The sequence below is a fragment of the Plectropomus leopardus genome, chromosome 2 (genome assembly GCF_026936395.1).
Source record: "Plectropomus leopardus strain MGB_pleo_1.0 chromosome 2, ASM2693639v1, whole genome shotgun sequence".
NCBI classification, from domain to species: Eukaryota; Metazoa; Chordata; class Actinopteri; order Perciformes; family Serranidae; genus Plectropomus; species Plectropomus leopardus.
The window spans coordinates 20,632,330-20,655,806 of NC_142177.1; the positions used below are offsets into that span (position 1 = coordinate 20,632,330).

The 23,477-nt window shown below is 38.3% G+C and overlaps 1 protein-coding gene across 4 annotated transcripts; it reads left to right on the forward strand.

Annotated features, from left to right (window-relative positions):
• The first annotated feature begins 12,770 nt into the window (after positions 1 to 12,770).
• thumpd3 (THUMP domain containing 3) lies at positions 12,771 to 23,187 on the forward strand. Of its 4 annotated transcripts, none has more exons than XM_042505234.2 (10): positions 12,771 to 12,857; positions 13,280 to 13,618; positions 13,743 to 13,820; positions 13,905 to 14,324; positions 15,195 to 15,325; positions 18,841 to 18,910; positions 19,003 to 19,118; positions 19,214 to 19,318; positions 19,534 to 19,657; positions 22,618 to 23,187. In XM_042505234.2, exons 2-10 carry the CDS (start codon positions 13,373 to 13,375, stop codon positions 22,807 to 22,809), a joined length of 1,482 nt encoding a protein of 493 aa, XP_042361168.2. In that variant the 5' UTR covers positions 12,771 to 12,857; positions 13,280 to 13,372; the 3' UTR covers positions 22,810 to 23,187. The 4 variants fall into 4 exon arrangements, with proteins under 4 accessions (XP_042361168.2, XP_087943874.1, XP_087943869.1 ...); XM_088087748.1 differs by having other exon boundaries at positions 19,534 to 19,734; positions 22,618 to 22,758; XM_088087743.1 differs by having other exon boundaries at positions 12,794 to 12,857; positions 13,355 to 13,618.
• Positions 23,188 to 23,477: the final 290 nt, after the last annotated feature.

Genomic DNA, 23,477 nt, shown 5'->3' on the forward strand with positions numbered 1-23,477 from the left:
CTCAGGGGGGAGCCCAGGAAACTGTGACTTCACTGTTTTTACAGCACAAAGAGTTATTGTGAGATCCTCTACTATTCTTTCTCTATAGAACAAGAGTGGGAACTGCTCTTGTCTCCATGCCCAACATGTTAAAAAAAATGCCACTCTGGGACACAGTCTGGCTCTGAATGCTGCGATAATAATTTATATGTGTTGCGGCATGCAAATACTTGGCAGCTAAAAATACCTCAGTGAATCTGCAAATGCATCAGGACAATTATTGTTTCTTACATAACAGATTGAAGAAAAGTAATTAATTTATTAGATGTGATTTGCCAGGAATCTCATTGCTTTCATTGCATGATTTCTTTGACATTAAAAAAAAAATAGATTGACAACAAAAAAGTGACTGGAAACTTGGATATGACTTCAAACAAAGTTTGCCAGGTGACACAAATATGAGTTGTCATTGTTACAACTATCTTGGGCCACTCAGTCAACAGGACCCCTACTACTTTTGATAAGTGACATGCACTGAATTTCGCATGAAAGTGGGCGCTGAAACAAACTTCATTATACCTTTTACTCCTAAATCTGTACTTGCATCTGAAAATGTCCCGAGAATAGTTCACACAGTCGGTTGAGGAAGAAACGCATTAGTAATAGTAAATGTGAAGGTGTTCAGGGCGATTATCAAAACTGTGGGAAAGAAGAAAGCATGAAAGCCTTCAGGGCTGCTTCTTCCTGATATTTTCCTTCTTCTTCATCCAGAGGAATCTTTGTACGGACATGTATTAGTTCTGGTATCACTCATAATTGCATCTCTTTGAATTTAAAAGATCTTTGCCCTGTGGGACTCAGAGGAATCTTCAGATAAGCAGCATGTGATGTAACAGGTTTCCCTGTTTAAAAGGTACAGGACTGTCGGGCATGCACCGCCGATCCTTAATCAAATAATGTGAAGTTCTGTAAAGGTTGCAGTGAGTGCGATTATATTACTTTGTGCACTGCTTTTTGCCTACGACTTGATGAGTCAGGGTCACAGCAATCAGCCGTCTCCTACATCCACTCAACATCAGAGTTTATTTTCAAATCAAGATAGCCTGTATTTGTTTATTTAGCCTTATTTGTATGTTTAACAAACTCTAATTAATTTGTTACAATAATAATAACATTCTAGTTACATTTATTACGCTTGAGGTGAAAAGTACACACCCCCTCTGATCAGTGGCACCCCCGTATACGGCCCATATACGGTATATGGGCCTTTTGGCACACCAACAACCAAAAGTCAAACTGAATTTCAGGAATGCTGTTGTAGTATAAAGGTTAGTTAAAATCTATGTCAATATTAGAGTTAAGGAGGCGCCCATAAGCTTGCCTAGCAGAGCGGGCATGCCATATATAGAGACTTTGTCCTTGCTGCAGCAGCCACGGTTTTGACTCCAACCTGTGGCCCTTTGCTGCATTTCATCCTCTCTCTTTCCCCCTTTCATGCATAATAATGAAGGCAAAAAGCCACAAAATTCCTTTTAAAAAATATGAGAGTAGAGGAGGCTGGTTGAAGACAAACATACAGATTTAATTTTAAGAAGTACATAGACTGTATGGAACAAAACATTTACTAGGAACAAGCCTACTTCAATTAAAAATCTAGCAGGTGGCCGTGCCGCCCTGGCCATCCTTTATGGGCATCACTGCCTCTGATTTGTTTACTTAAAAGATTATTTCTTTAAGCATTTTTGGCAGAGTTGATGAAATGCATTAAAGGGCTAATGTCAGCGTCGAACCCACGGCCACAAGGACCCAGCATCTGTACATGGAGCACCCGCATGATTTGTTAACTTTAAATAATACCTCAAATTCAGTTTGGGTTTCATCTGACATCAACTGTTGGTTAATCTATGATTAAAGAATTGCTAGAATTTAAAACGTATTTCTGTAGAATACATCCTATGTGGCCAAAACGCAAATATAAACGTGCTATATATTTCAGTGAAAGCGGCAATGCAGAATGCATTCTTAAGTGTTTTAGAACAACCTATATGAGTAGGTATATGAGCCTAAATCTGGTAGTTAAATTTCTTCCATTTTTCAATATAATTTACAAATTAAAGATTCATTACAAATGCAAAAAAACTGGCAGACATGCATCAAATGGATGCTCTCTTGGCTTCCCATTTAAGGTAGTGTTTTCAAGAAATCATCTGCCCTGCTGCTGCCAACTGTCTGACAGCTGCACTGATAAATGTATTAACAGCATCATAAAACAGCCCAAAATGGGGGTTTTTAAAGTCTTTATTTTTTATGCGTTCCATCTGACACAAATCCTGGAGAAAATATGAATTCAATTTTAGATTGTGTTCACTGAAAAGTAATGTTTTCAGTTAGCCAAATACCATATAGCCTCTGAATATGGTAAGAACATTATTGTAACACAGCACAATCAAATGCAAACCACTGACAACCTCTATTACAATCGTACATATTTATTTCTTGATGCTGATTTACACAGTCATCAATCAATAATCATGCATTCATGCTGAGAAAGAGATGAAGCAAGCTCATCTCTTTGCGAATGTTACTTTGACTGTAAGAAGTAATACCACACTGAGAGAAGGATCTGAAGAATAATCTCAGCAAGGGTCCTCTTAACACTCGGAGAAAATCCCACAGGATTTATCACACCTGATTGCTTTGAGGATATTCCCTCATTTTTGCATGCTTGTCTTTTCTCTACATTTCCTGTTATATAGTTTAGTTACATGCGAGGATAGAAACATCTCACCATGTCTAACTGCATGGATAACACGTGAATAAAACGGAAATCAAACAGGACTGTGTGTGTTTGATCTTCTGTCAAAGCAGCAAAGCCTGAGCTGCATTACATTTTTAGTTTCTTTTCACTGTCAGCCATTCCTACGGTTGAAATTCCTCACAGAGAACAAGAAAATGTGTGTTTCTCACATTTTTATAAGAGCATTAAGTTGGCAAAAGTTTGGAGTGTCTGACTGTACTCTGTGCAACACCAGCCATCTGTTGTGCAGGACTTTTTGTTCCCTGACATGAACACACGCCCACGTGTCTCTCAGACTTCACTATTACTAACCAGTTGGAAAGAATGAAGATGACCTGAGACAAAAAGCTAGAAAAACAACAACACATTTCAATAAACATACTGTGGAGAGCCGAGGAACAAGATATTCAGTTGGTGTTTTTTTTCTGTCAGTGTCCTGCAGATAAAATATTTATGACTACTCTTGTTATCCTAATTAAGGGCTTTAAACTAAACAGTGAATTAGAACTGCTGCTCTTTATTTTCTCCCACAGGTGTTTGCTGAAAGATAGAGAATTATCTTACAACGTTAAAGCCTCTACTTCCACTTCCCAGGGGTTCAATTAATCACACAAGGAAACGTAATCACAAATGATAAATCGAATTTGGAGATTATGGGTGACTTTAAAGGACTGAGATGCCTGGGCTGGCCATGGGTGATACCAGTATTTTTCATTTAAAAAATCAATGGCAGTGCATTTGGCTAGGTTATTATGAGCCAGCAAGAAAAACAAAATCTAGCTGCAAATTGTCACTTTGAGTAACTATACGTTTTTGAACTAAATGCCAATTGTTGATAAATATTTGCTTGATGATTTATTTCATTCAAACCACTGTATCTGTCTGCTCAATGTCCACATAATTACAACATGTACAACATGTACATACAGTTACAACCATTGATAAATGTGAAAAACTTAAAGCCTATTTATGCACAGAAATGCAAAGAAAAAGATGAATATATTCTTCCATAATATTTCTCTTCTCCCCCATTAGATCTGCTGAGTTTGTCTTAGTGGCTTTTATTTTGTCTTCTCATGTACTACCTCTTTTATTCTGCTACTTTATCGGTTGTTGTTTACATGTAAGGTGAATGGTTTTGTTCAGTGTTGAAAACATGATATAATGGCGCCCTCTATCGATCACTTATGGAAAAGCTGTGACCGGAAATAGACTTCGCTAGAATACATCCATGGTGAAAATAAATAAAATCCAAAAACACATGATCAAGATGAGTCAACTGCAACACGATTTCCTGTTTGGGCTTTTCGCTTTCAAAGTAAAAAATAAAAGTACTTTTAAGATTTATAATTGTTTAACAATGTAAATTAGAAGTACTATGCCCATTAACTGATACTTGACCTTACGGTCATTATAAAATGCTTTAAAGTGTATTATTGCTATTGTGATAAAGCATTATGAATATTTTTGAGTTTATAACTGCATTAGGCCTATACATGTCTATAATGCATTAGACATATACATGTCTATAATGCATTAGACATATACATGTCTATAATACATTGGGCCCCTACATAGGCTATCCATAATGCATTAGGCCTATAGGAATGGCTGCCACGAAAGTGTTGCGCTAAGCTGTTTGCCCCATATTTTCTGTCTAAAAAGAGGGATTATTGTTTATCTTTTTAAATCAATTTTAATTTTTTGACATGGAACACGTTAAAAATACAATTTTACTGGACACAGTCATCTGAAATAATTTTAAGATAGGCCTATTCAAAGAAAGAAAGAGGGAAAGAAAGAAACACAGTGACAAAATTAAAGCTGCAAGCAGCGATGAACGGGCCCTCGTACCTCTGTGCACTTTGGGGCTACTTGCTGGACGCCAACTGGTGCGGCCGCGTCTCTCTGAGAAAAGGCAGCAGTGAATTAGTGTTTCCTCCATGTAGTGCTATGGCTGGAGATGAGCTAAGTCACTTTAGCAGGTGTTTATGTGTGTGTGTTGTGTTTGTGTGTGCGTTGTGATCTGCCAATTACAGCACTTGTGGGTTTACTCACAACAACAAACATGGGGAAAAAATGACGGTTTATTTCTCCTTTTTCCTGATGATCTAAATAGGTCCCTAAATGTGTCTCTCATTGCTGCTTAAATATAACGCTGCTAAGAGGGTCTCGAAAATTGCTAAATACAATAAAGTCAGCTGGTTGGTAGTCCTCTCCTCCTGTACCCTGGAACCTGAGGTCATCTTTTGTTCTTTTGCAGAAAGATGAGGCCATTATTTTATAATATAACAGTGTGTATTTCAGTGTACTTCAACTATTCTGCAACGCTCTCTGTCACAATGTCCTTGAGTTCTGAGAGTAGTTTAACAATGGAATAAGAGTGCATTTCTCTCTCTCTCTCTCTCTCTCTGTGTGAAGTAGAGTCAAAGCAGCAGCTGTTAGAGGTGTGAAACAAGGAAGCAGCCAGCCTGTGTGATTGTGGACGGCTGTTTACTGTGTTTACTCTAATCTGCTGCTTTTACAGTGCTGAGAGTAGGGCCAACAATGGAGTAAGCGCTCTATCTGCTGGACAAACTATAGGATGCAACTATTGCAAAACCACCCAAGCATCGTCTCCTGCATTATATGGTCTGTGAACAGAGTTTTTCTATCAGCACATCTGGGAAAACACTTTGTTTTTAAACCAGAAATGGAAAATACCAAAATGATATGTATACTTAATTATATTTATTTCGTTTTTTTCCAACAATTTCCCTGCACTTTGTAACATTGGTTTTGATAAGTGCTATATAAATACACTTCATTATTATTATTATGATTTAAAAAAATGATTTAAGGCAAAATTTCTTAACACTTTGAAACCTGGAGTGACATCATTTTTCCTGGGCTGCTTTCAGACACCTTTCACAAACATTTAAACTTTTGAACCCTGAGCAAATTGTGAAATGTGTGTGATTTCTATAATAAATATAAAATAAATAAATAAATAAAACATGAAAAAGGTAATAAGTAGGAATCAGTAGGAATGTTCCACAAAAAGGAAGATTTAGATTAAAAAAAAAAATGTCTGGGGAAAGATCTATTTTTAATCATCACAATTAAATAAATACAATTATTTTACAAAATTTGTATTACTTTTTTTTCCAATTGTTGTTTGCCTCTTATTGTAATTATACTTTTTCTTTTTAAATGTTTTCCTTTTTTAATTGTGACTGCATTGAGACATATGTGTGTGTGTGTGTGTGTGTGTGTGTATAAAATACAGTATATGTATGTTACATAATATGTGACAATATGTATGTGTATGTGACAATATGTGTGTGTGTGTGTGTATATATATATATACACACACATATATATGACAACAATGTCATGCAAAAATATCAGTGTATTTTATGCAAAAGATTTTTGCCATTAGATAAAAAAATATTTTTTAAATGTTTATATTTCTTTATTTCAATTTTTTTAAATTGTTGTTATTGTTTTCAACAAGTCTTGAATTCATCTTATTGCAAGTTGTAGATGTTTTTATGCTAGATCATCACCTTTTTCATGTGCATTATTGTCTTTGTATACAAATTATAAGATTTTCAGCGACTGATTCTTTGTTGTTGTTTTACATATTATAAGTAACTTGTAAAAATGTGTAACTTGTAAACTTTGTAAAAACTAATACGGCAATTTTTATTCACTTTTAATTTAAATTTTTGCTTGACTTAATGAAAAGAAGTTGCTGGAAACTTTTATGTTGAAAATTTCAGTTTTGATTAAACATTTGCTTAAGACACTTACAGTTTTGTGTAGGTATTGACTGCAAGATTTCAATTTTTATTGTAAATGCACATCGGTTCCAAATATAGGTTATCAATCTCATTAGACACAAATAAGTTTGCATCTAACATTTATATAGATAGAACTATAAATATAGAACTATATATAGATTTATATAGAATTCTAATTATTATTATTTTTCAAATTGCGCCATTAGAGGCGTGGCTTACGGAACGCGTCATTTCGTTTAGGGGCGGGGTCAGTTCACTACAAGAATGGAATCTGGGCGGGCTTATAGAACCCGTTCGGGGGCGGGGTCAGTGCACGAGATTAAAGGACTCTGGGCGGGGTTTATTTAACACATCATAAAGACGGGGCGGGGCTTATGGAACATTCTGTGCTTTAAAGTTAAGGCCTTTAGGAACTGAAACAGAAAAATCTTTCAGTCTGTTGTTTGGCTCGAGGCAGATAGGGTTTAAGATCAGAGAATTTGCCAGTTATTTCGAGAATAGCAAAATTTCACATTTCAGTGTTAAATTAACTGAACTGTAGGATTACCGGCTGACCTGCCAACAGAGCCAGGAGATTTACAAACCACCACTCACTGAAAATATTTAGACATCGTTATAACTACCGCAAAGATAGACATGGAAACGACATTACCGGGAGCAGTACCGTTTGAGGAGGTACTGGAGATATCTGAAGGTAGATCTGCTGTCCGCGCTCACATTGAGTGCTACCTAAAAAACATGACAGCAGAACAATGGGCATTGTTGAAACAAGGTTCCCCTGATGATGGAACCAAAATCATGATGGCAGATCTGATTTTTGATTTAATTGCCATCATTATAAAAGCCGTTTTAGGAGCTACGACAACAGACGCAGTAGTCTCTGCAGAGAGTGTGAGGGCAAGCCTTGGTGACACACTCTGTCACGGTTTTGCAAATGGACTGGGCGTTGAGGGCAAAGTTCATTCTGCCAGCGCAGAGTGCTTAACAGCTCTCATAGGTACAGAGGTAGCTGAAGGTGTTAAATCTGTCCGCTCCTCGACCTCGCCCACCGCAAAGCCGGGAATTAATCAGGGCATCCCCCCACCACGCAGGCTACATGCAATGATTAAGCACGCTTGCGAAATAGTTAAGTCTTTCGCAGGCAAGGCAAAAGCCTTTTTCTCGTCACGACCCAGGAAGCAGAGACGACCGACAAACTCCCTGGAAGAAGTGACAATCGAAGACATGGAAAATATCTGGCAAGCAGAGAGTGATAGCTTGCCAGTGATTGTTCATCAGAAAACCTGTAGCTTTTCACAGGATTCATCTAAGGACAAAGCAGCTGAAGTGCCGACAGCTACGTTTATTCAAAATCAGCTGAGCAGAAATTTAAGTGACATTATTGATACTTTATTAGACACAGTGCCGGACAATGAATATGAGCTGCTTGACTCAGAAAGCTCTCTTGAAGTCATCATAGTTGGCGAAGACATCGCTGAGTATATTTCTGAAACACAATCAGAGGAGGCAGCTACTACAGGTCAGGGCTCAGTCACAGAAGATAAGCGCAAGTCTGTGGAGGGAATAGGCCGAAAAATTAAGTCTTTCTCTGCTAAGCGCTTTGCTGTAGCACTGCTACATCGACTTCTGGCTCAAATTAGGAGCAAATTTCACTCCAAAATTCGAAGCAGAAAGTCAGTGCAGAGGCTCGCAAGTAGTATTGAATCTATGCTCACGGAAGGAGATGATCAAAACACACAGGGTGGAGAGGAGCTTTGTGTGTTCAACAGATTTGAGAACATGTCAAAAGAAAATGTCCTGAAGTTCACCCAGGCATTTACTGACCTGTTGTACAGTCATATTACAGATATGACTGCATCTGAGCCTTCCCCGCAACAGGTCCCACCATCACATGTGGAAATGTATGATGACATAAGAGACAAAGTGTGGCGTTTCTTTGGAATGATGAGCTGGTGGCTCAGCACACAGGTGGACCACCACAGTGAACGGATGGCACTCGCTATCATGGGCACTGAGGAGTTGCCTTCAGCGGAGATACCAGAACTCATCGTTATTGAGGACAGCGCACCTTTGGATCCTGCCACAGAGTCTGGCTCAGCATACATAGACACACCTGTCAAACCTGTGGACCGTGCAACGCAAAAGGAACAAAGAAACAAAAAGTTCATCCAGGTAACCATGGAGCAACTAGTTTCGCGGATCATGAAAAAAGCCAAGGTGGAGTACACCAGTGAAAACTGTACGGCCATCATTACGTCTCTCACTGAGAGAATGTGGGCCGAGGTCCAGGGTGTAGCCTTTGATCCCATGGCTAAATCTTTGAGAAACCTTCACAAGGCCATTTTCAAGGACCTGTGTAAGGAGTTGGGCTCTGCTAAAATGGTGCTGGTTTCCATGTATTTACAGGAAGCAGCCTTTTTAAGCATTGTAGCCTGCTTTGTCAGAGATCGTGTGATGCCACCACCAAAAAAGCAAGGCACCATCCGCAAGTTCCTTTCTGCTTTGAGGGAAAACATCTACACTACATTGAAGTCGGTCACAAATTTGGTCGGAGTTGTACCTTCAGTTTCCCTTGACCTCCTCATTAACATGCTCCCGTTAATTTAGTCTGTCTGTTGCTTCTTCTTGCATTGCCAGCTGCTGCTTTATGATTCTGCAGGTTCTTCTCTAACATCTGCAGATCTAAAAGTAGGGCTGGTTTTATGCAAGCGAACGCAGATTGACGTACAGGTTTTCTCCGGGTGCTCCGGTTCGCCTGACATCAGTAAGCATCAACATCTTCTGATTTAAAAAAAATTGGGATGGGGTATTCATTTTGGAGGAGAAAAAATGTTTTTCTCCTTCAAAATGAATCTGATAAAAAGCTCCACTCCTGCCTTACATCCAGGTTAGCCGTCTCTCTCACTGTCCTCTGCTCCTCATCGTAGGAGGAGAGACAAATGGAGCAGCAGGTTAGCTGGACGTCAGACAGGACTTGAGTTCTCATGGCCACCTCTGTCGGCAGCACCCCACAGCTGGAAGGTTAGGGTTTGATTCCCCGTCATGAGCCTTCCTGAGTTTGTGTGTTGTCTACTGTGGTGTTGCGGGTTTTCCCCGGGTCCTCCGGTTTGTCCCGCATTCAATTAGAATAAACATCAAATAACCGATTCGATAATAAAAAAAACAAAATCATTTTTTCTGCTTATCTCTCTTATCATTTGCTGTAAAAGCTGTTAATATTTAACAGACTGAAATTCTACTAATTGTTGTTGATGTGGTATTTCTATATTTGTATATATTTATGTCATATGTTTGAACACCTTCCTAAAGATTGACATGTATTCATTAATTATTTGACTATGGTTTTAATTGCACAAAGTGACACATAGATGCCATGTGGCCACACAGCAGTGACTGCTTTGTTCATTTACTGCAGGTTACCTCTGACAGTTACTGTCTGCTCACTTACAGCAACACTGCAGCCACAGCTGCATCTCAACAAGGCTGCTATTTGCTGCCGTCATTTTCTTTCATTTCTTCACTGTGTATTGTTTAGGTTTCAACCAAGAAACGAATTATCCACAGAGGTCTCTTCTTCTCCAAAACAAACACACCAGCTGATTCATAAACCTGTAACATCTGTTTTCTTGAGCTGTGTTCACATGAATTTCAACCAGTTGAAATGAGAAAATGGATTTCTTTTGAAATTTGTCTAAAAAGGCAACAAGCAACTTGGCAAGAGATGCTTGCAAACTGTTGGAGAGAGAAATTATAAAAGGATAATAATCAAAAGAAAATAAGGCAAAATATCCACAAATCCATCCATCCTTACATCCATTTTCTATCGCTTAGCCGGGGTCGGGTCACGGGTATCCACAAATCTATATCAATTATATGATCATTACTATTATTTTTGAAAATTATTTCATCTAGATATTTATTTTATATTTTTATGACTATTATCATTATTGTTATAATCATGATCATCAACCAAGCTTCAGGAAACTGTGAAGAAAGTAAAATGACAATATTTCAGATTTGAATGTCTGATCATTTTGATGACTTTAATATGCATTTAAGACTCTAAATAACAAATTAATATGCATGTGCCTGCTTCCACTGCTGCTACTGAAATGAAAATAAATATGAGCCTAAAATAATTTCTAAAAAAAATTACTTTACAAAAATTTGGTGTAATTTGTGTGTAGTGTAACTTCAGTCTTAGGAATAGGATTTAATAAGCAAACCTACTTTAGAACATTGACAGGAGTTTTATTGTGAAAGGTCATAAACAGAACTTCCTCTCCTCTCTCTCTCTCTCTCTCTCTCACACACACACACACACACACACACACACACACACACAATACCCAAATCTCCAATTATTTGGGGTTTATTAGTTGCATTAATTCAATAGATAATTTGCTAATATTTTATGTTCATAGTTCAGTTCAGAAAAAGATTTGGGTTATAAAGTTTTGACCCACCTCAGAAAATACGGCTGATTAAATCAAACGTCTTACAGGACAGGAAAACCTGATTTTAAATTTAACTTCAGGAATCTCATATTTTAAATGGTTTCATATGAAATGTTGTAGGGCAAAAAGTTTTTCATAGCGTCTTATATAATTTAATTCATTTCTTAATTTCTTTCAAAATATTTTGGAGGTTCCTCCACATACCACAGGAGGGAGCTGCCAGAGTTTACAGAGTTTGGAAATAATGTAGTAATGTAAACTGTCCATGAAATGTGTGCAGGGTTTCTCACCTTATTACCTTCATGTCTGCAGGTATAAATATAAAGATGTTTATAACAGAATATGCATTTCATGTTTATGCATAGAGCTTTTTTTAACGAGATTGCATTATACCTGTCACTATTTAATTTAGTCTTTTATTCTTATTTTTATTAAGCTCTGCTTGGGTTGTGCAACTAAATTTCTGTATATATACCTGTACAATGACAATAAAGGTATTCTGCCCCTGATTCTTGAATAAAAATCTAATTTTCTTTTTCTTTTTTTAAATTATCTTATTTAGTTTAATTTAATCTTGTTGTATTATTGTATCTTATTTTATTTGTTGTTGTTTTTTTTTTACAGGTTTTTTATATTAATTATATATATATACATATATATATATATATTCCAGTTTTCCTTGTCTTGATCATTTTCAGGTCTTTGTCAAGTAAATTTAGCTCAAAAATGTTTTGTATTGCAATTAACCAGGGGACTTTTTGGTCTTGTAGGTCCATGTGTATTGGGGAAGGTCTTTGCTAATGATGCATGAAATCAAACAACTCACTTACCAAGAAACCAAACTGCTGCATTTCATTAACTTATTATTATGTAATTTCAGCATGAATAACATGCAGGTGATAGCTTCAATCAGCCTTAACACACACACACACACACACACGCACACACGCACGCACAAACACCTGCAGGGTAAACTGCAAACATGCGGAGCAGGACCAACCAGCTGGGCAGCTGAACCATAAACTCATCTGTTCACACGTTCACACATGGCGTCACTTTCTGTATGTTTCTGTTGTTAGTTTTTATCATTATACTCTCATATATATATATTTATGTGTGTGTATGTGTGTGTATTCATTCTCGAAATTAGGGTGAGTATTACGACATCAAAACGGGACACTGGCAAAATGGGACAGTTAAGCTTTGCAATGAATTATATTTGCAATGAATAAAAAACGGACCAATTACAATAGGGTCCTCACGCCGTTCAGTGCTCGGGCCCTAAAAATGTGTGTAAATATGGGTATTTTGACATAGACCTTTTAGTTATAGCCAGTGCAATGGGCAGTGTACACTATTTAATTGTTTCTTTTTTCTTAAAGTGGTACACAGGGGATAAGAAAAAGGTATTTTTTTGTTTTGTAAAGACCTCTCAAATAATTGAAAACATTTTAGACCTATGTAAGAAAAAAAAGTTTATTACACCTCTAGGTTAATACCTCATACAGTTTAATGTAATCTGTGTTGGTTTTTTAAGCTCTTTTCTGTTATTACGTTTGATATCCATTCATCTATAATGTTAAACAGATATATATTTTTTAAATGTACATATCTGTCTGTGCAATGCACAGTATCTATCTATCAGATAAATAAATAAATAAACTATTCCACAGATTGCAGTATACGGCGTTGTGGAGTATTTCTACACTTTACCTGTCTTTTTTCATTTCATCTTATTTTTTTTACTGTGTCAGATGATGCTTTTATTGCGGAGGATTTCCACCGGAAGTGTCTGTGTTGTTGCCGCGGGCTGAAAACAAGTCGCCTCGTGTTTGACAGGTTGGTTAGCAAATTCAGTATAATTTTCTTTTCTACCATTGTCATTAGCTGCTACAGCACAAACATTGGGCCTTTTAGATGAACACGTATCATGATGCGGCAGCGATTTAAAATAAAAGCCGTAACGTTAGCTTAACAGCTAAGCTCAACAGCTAACGCTAGCTTGTAACAACTTTTTTAGCTCCTTAAAGCTAACGTTACCCGGCTATATTTAACACAACTAACGTTGTGTCTACAGCAATAATATTACAGGTTTATTAACAGTTTTTAAATAAAGATCATTTCATGCTAACTTATGACAACATGGTAGCATTTGTATATCTTTATAACACGTTGCTCCCCTGCTAATAACTCTCCATACGGGGGTACGTCAGAATATGCTGTAGTGTGCGGTGTTTGAATGACTCTCTGTCTCTTTCCAGTTGTTACATGTGAGCCTTTCGTTTTGGCACAAGCTGTGATACATATATATTCTCCAGTTAAACATCTGTGTCTAGTGAGCCCACCAACACAGCATGTCCTCCCTGGAAGATGGGGCTGCAGAGCCGGGCCCCACCTCAGTGGATCAGTCCACCTCTTCCTCCGCTGAGAATCACGCCACCACTGGGGACATCATCACAGTCACCATTGGAGCAACCGTGCCCACAGGGTTTGAGCACACTGCTGCAGAAGAGGTCAAGGAGAAAATTGGGGTGGATGCACGGATCAGCAAAGATCGTGGTCGTATATACTTTCCAATAACCACCGACAAGCTTTTTCAGGTAGGAAACCTGAAGCCAGTGCATGTCCTGTTATTTCAACCCCCCGTGTTTAATTTTGCCTGGTGAAAAAGGTTTATGGTAAACCTACATCTGATCTGCCTGTTCACTGAATTCCCCTCTGTAGGTCCATCTTCTGAGGTCTGTGGATAACCTGTTTGTTGTGGTTGAGGAATATGACCATTACCAGTTCAAAGACTCAAAGGTAACTTACAGCTAGTTTTACTCTTTTTTTTAGCCAGTGCTAATCACATTATTGATGGGGTAATAAACCCTGCGGTTTGTGCAGGAGGAGACATTGACGGAGCTCCAGCAGCTTGCCTCCAAACTTCCTTGGACTAATGCCTTAGAGGTTTGGAAATTAAACAGCACCCTAAAAAAGAAGAAAGGCTACCGGAAAAGCACCAAAGTCAAACCAAATAATGAGGCCACTGATGCAACTGTGGCTGATACTGAGCAGCAAGAGGCACCTCAGGAGGCGTCCGATGTTGAAAGCCAGATGCAGGCAGAGAGCATGCGTGATACAGAGGCCAGCATGCAGGACTCAGAGGAAGCAGCCCCCGAGGTCAAACTCATCAAGTTTCGTGTGACGTGCAACAGGGCCGGTGACAAACACAGCTTTTCCTCAAATGAGGCAGCCAGAGACTTTGGCGGGGCCGTGCAAGAATTCTTCCAGTGGAAAGCAGACATGACAAAGTTTGACATTGAGGTAGGCATGCTTGGACTGACGCAAAGTGAATATCATTGTTCTGGCCAAAACAAACTCTGCCTGTTCAGATACATTTGGAATGCATAACCTAATGTTTAGTTTAAGGAGTAACAAAAGAAAAAATAACAATTCCATTTAGCGACATTTACCCTGAAGATAAGCTGTCCACATTAGGTGACAAGTTGATAAATGCTTCATTGTATGAAATGATGGTGATGATAAATGTTTCTTTAATTGACTTAAAATAGTGTTCACACAGTGATAATGATCCTTGACCTTTCACATTTTGTCTAAAAGTATGTTATTGCTTGCTAGCAGTTGCAAAGTTTATGCGATTTGACTACCAAAACCGCAGTTTCTTCAAAAGAATACATTTTTTTGTGCCCATTCTTGGTTAACTGATATTTAGATGCATATTTTAATACATGTTAAAATAATCAAGTATTATATAATAAATAGCCCCCTCCAGTGTATGTTTGCTTTGAGCTTGCTTGATTAGATAGTAGAAAATTAGACCAGCAATTATTTTCATTTTTGCTTAACCTACAGAATAGTTTCTCAATTAATAAATGGGTAATCATCATTCATTATCAGTTACCTATGAAAAAAAAGACTAAAAAAATGAGTTTCAGAGCCCAAGGTGATGTCTTAAATCTGCTTGTTTTTGTCCAAGCAACAGCCCAAAGTCCGAAAATATTACATGAACTATAACATATGCTAAAATTTTGTTTGTTTTTTTCGTAATGCATTACAGAAATAATTAATCCATAATAAAATAACTGGGGATGAATTAGCTCCATAGAATATATAAATGCATGATCACGTTGATACTTGCTTTTTAACCATGCACTGTATGTCCCTGTACTGTAGGTGTTGCTAAACATACACAATGAGGAGGTGGTTATCGGCATTGCACTCACAGAGGAGAGTCTTCACAGGAGAAACATTAGTCACTTTGGACCCACGACTCTGCGGTCGACCTTGTGCTACGGCATGCTCAGGTAATTCTACAACACTGTTTAAGCTGATTCAGGGATTTGATAAGGATGTTGCTGAGATCCCCAACTTGTTTAAAAGTCTAGTATTTCATAAATGTCTACATTATTTAAAAGGGTGAACTGTGGTAAACTTCTCCCTATTTTACCAGCGCCCAGATCTTCCTGCTCGTGTTTCAGCTTAAATCTGCAGAATGAAGCATTTTGCATCATCCTGGGGATTTTTTTTGCTAGCTCTAGCTCTGCTGATCAAACCAGTTCCTCATTTTTGTACATTTGCTGCAACCACAGACAAGAGGAAACAGTACAATGAGTCAGTGCTGATTAAATATAAACCAAGATTCTGTTACCGCATTACCTATTTCACACCTAAATGTCTTCATAAATATACTTTTGTGCACTGTTTGAACTAACACCAGAAGTTATGAGCAATGCAAAGCTGTTTCAGTAACAGATTTTAACTTGCTGTTTAACTGTAATTTGATTTGTTAGCAGACAGCTGTCATGTTGTTCCGTACAGAACAGTTTTCCATAATGTCACCCATCACTGGGACGGTTTACTGGTCAGATGCGATGCAGTGCATTCTGGCAGTTGTAGGTTTTCTACCTCTTGAGCAGAAGCAAATGCTACAGCCCTTTTCCTCTGTTTTCTCTGATCATATACCACCAATTTCAAAAGTACTTTTCTTTCTACTGTATAGACAGCCTAGTTTTATGAAAAGACTATATTAACAGCAGTGAAATTCTTCTTTGAATAAGGTATAATTCCAAATTTGATGATTTTTTGGGTCACAGTGAAGGTTATGTTGATATGACAAAGCTTAATTCATAAAAATATCATGTCATGATGACACTCTAAATTTTAGATGCAGTCACCTTGGACAATTACCAATGTTACTGAGGAAGGAGGAAGAGTTGCTGACTTAAAAACTCCCAAGCTGCAACTGCAGGAAATGTATGTTTGTTTATAACCATTCACTCAAAAAGACTCACCTGAAGAAAAAGTTACAAGCAGACATAGATAAGGGACACACATGCTAAATTCTCATCAGCAGGAACCTAAATGCCCCATAACGTGTCCAGTCATAATTTATCAGAAAACTGTGTTTTTCTGTGTACTATTGCAAAGAAAAGTTGGTCAGTTTACAAAGAGAATAAAAGGATTTAAATAATTTTACTGATGTTTTGCAAAAGAATATTTCCAAAAGATGTTGATGAGGTTGTGCAACAATTCTTCAGTCTTACGGAAAACATGACTAAGTGCTTGCCCTTACTGAATATCCAATACCATCATGCCAGCCAAGAACAACTCTGCTCTGGTGAGAATAAATATGCAAGTCACACCTTAGTATTTATTTTTCTAAGATCTAATGAAATAGATAAATAACACCTCTGCTAAGTAACAATTTCCATGATGATACACACATAAATGAGTTTGCCAACAGTTTTAATTCCGTTTAAATACTTGTTCTTGTTTAGCTAATCATGAAGCACGGACACTAGCAGTGGGACCACATTTGGGGATTATGGTTCATTTAAGTCCAAAGTAGAAGGTAAAAAGTAGTGTAAGGTTGAATTAGGTTCAGCAGTTGGCAGAAATCATTGACCAAGTTCAAAGGCTGCATTAATGTCAGGCATCATAGAGGGAGGACAATGGTTTATGGTTTGTGCTGAGTCAATTAGTTTGGCTACATACGAGTCATTACTTTAATGGACCAATTAGACACACTGCACGCAAGTAAAGTGTTCGTCCCTCCTGAGTTGAAAACACAAAGCATTGGTAACAGGTCATACTAAGTTATTGTTCTAAAGGTTCATCCAGTATGAGATCCAAAATAAAAAACAATAGTTTGTGATTACACACGCACTTAGTTAAATAAAAAAAAAAAAGTACAATCTAATGAGAACAAAGAAATACAAATCACAGGGCGCCTGGTGGCTCAGTGGATAGAGTGGCGCCCCATGTGCAGAGACTGTGTCCTCACTGCAGCAGCCGTGGGTTCAAGTCCAGCCTCTGCCCTTTGCTGCATGTCTCCTCCTCTCTCTCTACCCCTTTCACGCTCACACTGTCCTATCCATTAAAGGCAATAAGAGCCCAAAAAAATAATCTTAAAAAAAAAGAAAGAAATACAAATCATAACAATGCAATGAAGTCCTAACCCAAGAACTATAAATATGACTTGGATGAGGTTCAACTATTTCACCTTTAAAGATTATACTTGTTCCAGCTCTCTAAATAGTTCTTAATAAAGTGACACTTGTTTCTTTGGAAGTGAAAGGTGCATCAGATACAAATGAAGGTGTTGACGGAGTAATTGAACCACTTTGTTTTTATTAGAGTCATACTCAGCATTCTGGCAGGTCAAAAGTGTTTCCTCTGGTGCTAAGTACACTGATTTTGGATGCCTTCTCACTTCGTAATAAAAGTAAGCTATACAAGTTCAAAATAAGGTATTACTGCACAGTACAAATGTATGTGTAACCTAAATCTGCAGTGAAGGTGTTTGAAATGATCAGGGTCTAAAGGCCCAAACACACTAAACTGACATTTAAGAACTAGCGTTGCCACTGCAACTGTTGTGTCACCTCCCGTTGCTTGTGTCTCATCTAAATGATGTATGTAGAAATGCCACAAAAACTTAAACTGATGGTCTACCAGCACATACGTTCTCTACCCACGTGACAGAAAATACCTCTACATACCAGCAGACAGCAGTCATCTATAATCATCGTACAAAAAGGAAAACCAAAAGAGTGTCGCGACGCTACGTAGCCAGTTAGCACATTAACAACACAATCCATTGTTGGAAGAACAAAACAGGTCTCTCTTGAGCATGAGATCCTGTGTCTGAATGAGATAACCTGTATAAATAAAGGTTAAAAATAAAAATTAAAAAGCATATCTACCATGCACCGGTGAACAACAAACAAACCAGCAGGAAATGTTTATGTTAAAAAGCTCAAAGATGATAGAAAAACAGGGTTACCTTATATAACAACTTTGTTTTGACTGTAGCATCCCTCGACCATAGCACTTTATTTAAAGTCCTCGCTTCTGTTTCTGTTCTCATGCTCTGAGCTGAACTGCCAATCAGAGTGATTTCATTCAGTGACAGGCTTCGTCATCTCTGACACCAATTCAACATGCTGAACTGGCGGCAAATAAGCCAACAAGGGCAGATAATAATAATAATGATGAGGGCCAACGGGGTAGGACACACCCCAAAGATTAGGGTGACAGATGCTCACCGATGGCCCGATGTTGACTGACGGCCGACCGTCAGTTTGGTGTGTCAGAGCCTTAATGAACTGCCAATTTACCGTTGGGACGATGTCAGCCTCAGCACAGCTGAGAGAAACAGGCAGGGTCAGGAATGGGCTGAGGGCATCTGAGGAGAAGCACATCAGTAGTGGTGTATGCTGCATACTGTATATGTTGTCTATATCATATATTATATGTTAATAAAACCCGCATAGTGAGTGCATTTGTATTGTATTAACACTCTACTATCTGTTGACAGGCTGTGCAAACCTCAGCCATCAGATATAATACTTGATCCAATGTGCGGGACTGGAGCTATACCATTGGAGGTGAGACCTGTCTGTGCTCAGGGGACTACAATACTGTGACAATATCTGTCCAAGTTTAAAGTTATGTATGATGTTTTGTTTTTTTTTCCCAGGGAGCTATTGAATTTACCAGTTCATTCTATGTTGCCGGGGACAACAACGACATGGCAGTTAACCGCACAGTCAATAATATATGGCACATCCAGAAACGGAGGGCAGACAAGGGCAGGTGAGAGCCAAACATCTCATGAGGAGTTATTATATAAAGTCTTGTTTGGTTGATAATCATTATAATGATTTAAAATCCTGGATCCTTTGAAACAGTGCATCAGGTTTGCCCATTGACACAGTGCGTTGGGATCTGTGCAATTTACCCATAAGGACTGGCTCTGTGGACATCATCATCACTGACATGCCCTTTGGGAAGAGGTAATGTGATTGATTAAACAGTGTACAGATGTTATGCTGAATGAGTTGATGGTTTGAATGCCTCAGCCATGGTCTAAACTGACTCTTACATAACCACTTTGTTTTCGCTGTTGGTTAGAAATTGAAATTTGAAACGAAGATATGTAATAGTGGGTTTATCTTTCGACCCTCTCTCACCAACCATAAGGTAAAATCTTTCCTTTGTTTTCTTGAAGAATGGGCTCAAGGAAGAAGAACTGGGACCTTTACCCCTCCTGTTTGAGAGAAATGGCCCGTGTGAGCACACCGGGCTCAGGAAAGGCTGTCTTGTTGACACAGGACAAGAAATGCTTTGCCAAGGTAACCGCAATAGTCATGCAGATGACAGCGTTTACCGCCAAGGTGTTGCAGAATTCTTCCAAGAAATAAGATACCTTGTATGTGAGAATTTAAAAAAAATCATAGTTCAAGTCCTTTCCTGCCACCCTCTTCCTGATAATTATTTTTTGTTGGTAATCCAAATGTTAATGCGGATGTTGGCAGCCCGCACGCAGCAGACCTGATACCTGATACCTGATAAGGCTACAAAAACTGCTCTTTCCAGTACCCCTATTATTAATAAAGCAGCACTGGACTCACACCAAATAAAACAAATGGCAGAGTGATGAAAGATAAGTTCATAAACCATGCATGCATCAACAAACACAAAGGCAACTAGCTGCTTACTTGTGCCTTGCTGACAAAGAATCTTTTTTTAGTTTAGACATTTTTCCTCTTTTGCAACCATTCTGTAAGACTGCGTCATTTTGGACACACATTAGCACTCTTTGGGAGTTACAACAGGCACCTTTATTCAATTTATGTCATAGAACGTGCTTGATGGGTGCTGCTTTTAATCAGTGATGATTGATATAAAGGCAGAACCTTATTTCCTATGCCAAGATGATAATAATAATAATAACAATAATAAGCACTAAAAATGTATCCACTTACTCTGTGGTGGCAACAGGTAGACAGACCTGATCAGCAGTACTATTAATTGTTGTAATTATCATAAACTGTCGATGGGGGCCGGGGTGCAGCTGCAACCTGCGCCCTCTGATGCTCCACCATTATCGTTAAATAGACACGTGTTCCTAGTGAAGTAGGACAACACAAATTATGTTCCACCCAACGACAATTTTATTTCTTTTTATCTCCACCCTTGTGTAATCAATGGTTGTGTTTTTTTTTCCATGTCTCAGCGAGCATGAGATGGAGGCGTGTCAAGAATAAACTAAATATTACACTGTGTGTACAAGTATACAACCTGTTGCCCTGGAAGCAACTCTAAAAGTAATCTATTTAAACTAAGTTGTTTCTTTTCTGAAGTTCCTGCACAGCAGTGGTCATCTTGTCAGCCAGATGGTGAGGCTGTCTTCAGTCACTTTTAGCCAATCTGTATATCTGTGCAATAGTCTTTACTTAGCAGATGTTTTGTTTGTGTGTAGCAAGCAATGAAATGCATTTTATGACAAACTTTTTTTGTCGTTCTTATGAGTGTGAGGCCACATGCAAAAGTGAAGGAAACAAAAGTCTCAATCCTTGCTCATTTCTTGAAGTGGACAGGCTCCCTTTAACTACCCTAAAAACTACAAATGGCAACACACACTCACCATATTGTGTGGCATCACGTCATTTTAAAGTAAAAATGTCTGCTTTTCAGGAGCACGTACATGCATCACAGAGAACTGACTGACCGTTTTAAGGCTTCATAGTACGACATTTAGCATGAAGCTCTTTTGCTGTCATGGTTACCTGCAGTTTAACTTATAATTTGCTCCCAGATTTACATTTAATCCTTAAACAGTTAACTGAAACAACATTTAAATGCAGAATGAGTAGAATTTAGCGGGTGGGGTTTGTAAATTTCTTTGAAATTGGCCCCTCCTGCATGGCTCAACAGTTCTTGGATGCACACTTACGATCTGTGTTTCAACAGTGTCCTTCCCTCGCACCTTGAGGTTGACGCCCAGAAACCTTACACACACATTAAAATATGAGAAAACAGGCAGACAGAGTCTCCGCAGATACAGACACTGCCACACACCTCTAGTGGGCCACAAGTAATGGTTGAAAAGGATTATTTTTGTATGAGTCTATGCATTGTTTTTTAGGAAAATTGTTGTGTGTTGTGATATACCATTTTCTCAGACTGCTAGAAAGAGTCTTTTTTCATATCACTCCAATCACACTTTAGAGGTATTTCTCATACTGAATACCTCTGATTCAACAGATTATCAACTGACAGTCATTCTGAATCTGCCATAGGTAATTTAAAAGTGTGCTTTGAGACCCCACTTGGAGATTTTTCTTGCTAACTGTTCATGTCTCATGAGGTGTAGACTCAATGTCTGCTCTTAAGGCTGCATTCAGGGCGTTGCAGGTAAAAATGCTATTTCTCTTATTTATTTGAATGTGGGTAGTGCGTTTTGGCTGTGGCGGTGTAGCCACAGGGGATGGCAAGAAAGAAATGCTGTGACCTGCGGTGGACCATAAATACAATATCAGCATGCTAACATGCAACATAATGACAATGCTGTATGACTTGGCACTAAAATATTGACAATCCATCAAAGTTGTTGTTTAGATATTTCAGTCTGGACCAAAGAGGCGCACTAACAGCGTAATATTGCCATCCACAGGACCATGCTGTTAAAAGGTGTATCTGTGAGGTCAATAGGTGATGGTGTTGCTTATATACATTTGAGAGTAACAGTACATTTCTGAAAGAAGGTCACAAATTGCTGAGTAAAATGGTAAATCAGATAAAGAGAGTGTCTTGTGAAAATTTTGGACCTCTGAATTTGGTCATGGCTCACAAAAGCTCTGCTTCAGTCAGTGGCGTGGTTTATCGTTGACCATTATTGTGTATGTGCTTTCCCAGATTTGGTCAAACTCAAATAATTAATATTGTATAGTAAAATGGTGTTGTGAAATGCAAAAATCCAGTGTTGTTGGTTTCAATTTCCTCTAGACAATCCATCAGTTGGGGTCATTTGAAAATGGCAGTTAGCTTTTCATGTTTATGCAGCTCTCCAGCAACTTTAAACAACCTAATGAGGCCATTTTGCTTAAAAGCTTGCGTGTAGACTCAATTTACCCTGAAATAATCTCTGAATAATCTCCCCACAGTTTGAGTGATGCAGGTTTAAATCCACTCAGACTCTTTAGTCATGGAAAAGGATTTTAACCAGCTGTATTTGTGCAAAGATCTTGTTTTACACAAAACAAATGTCTTGTTTGTTAGTTTTCCCTCACAAGATTTATGTCGTCTCCAGGCTATCTCGAGGATGGGAGGACTGTGGAGGAAGCTGCACACTGTTTGGGTCAATGTCGGTGGTTTACATGCCGGAGTCTACCTCCTCAAACGGACCGGGGCCATGTTTGGGCAAACTGCGGAGGATGTCTATGAATCACGGGGAACAGTCAATGCAAAGGGGGATGATAATGGTGACAAGGAGCTCTCTTAATTCACATCCTGTATTTTAAGCTCTGAAGTTATAATTGAGGCCATGTAGGATCAACATTATTTATATTCTTTTTACTGGCTTTACTTTTTTTTTCCAGGTATCAGGTTCTTTGGTTGAGATTATCCAAGCAGTTTTAGTGTGTAATTTTTGTTTTACTCGTTATATTTGATGGCAAAGAGAAGAGCTATTTTCATGTTCAGCAACAGTTTAACGGTTTCTTACAGTCGCTGTTTGACGGAGGCAGTTTATTTGCGACATTGCTGCTCAGAAACCTGCTAAAGGTTGTGACACCGCGCACCTCAGAGCCACTGTGTCCTCTTTACAGGAACTGCACAGTCCCATATTGTTCTGGTCAATAAAGATTCAAACAAAATGTCAGTTGATTCATCACATAGCACTAGTCTTTCTGTTGCAAATGTATCACTCACAACTTACACTGAGTCTAATCGGAAGGTGTACTTCTTATGATTTTATATTTGATGGAAAACAAGGTAGGGGAAAGCCACACAGTATGAGTGTTCGCTTTCCCCTACTTTCTTTAAAGGCATACTATGCAGGAATTACCGAATTCTGCTTGTAAATAATATCACTAACCCAAGATCTTGTTCACCATATTTGTGTTTTTCTGTGCTGTGATTGCGTTTTTTCTCCTTGGGTGCCTGCTGCTT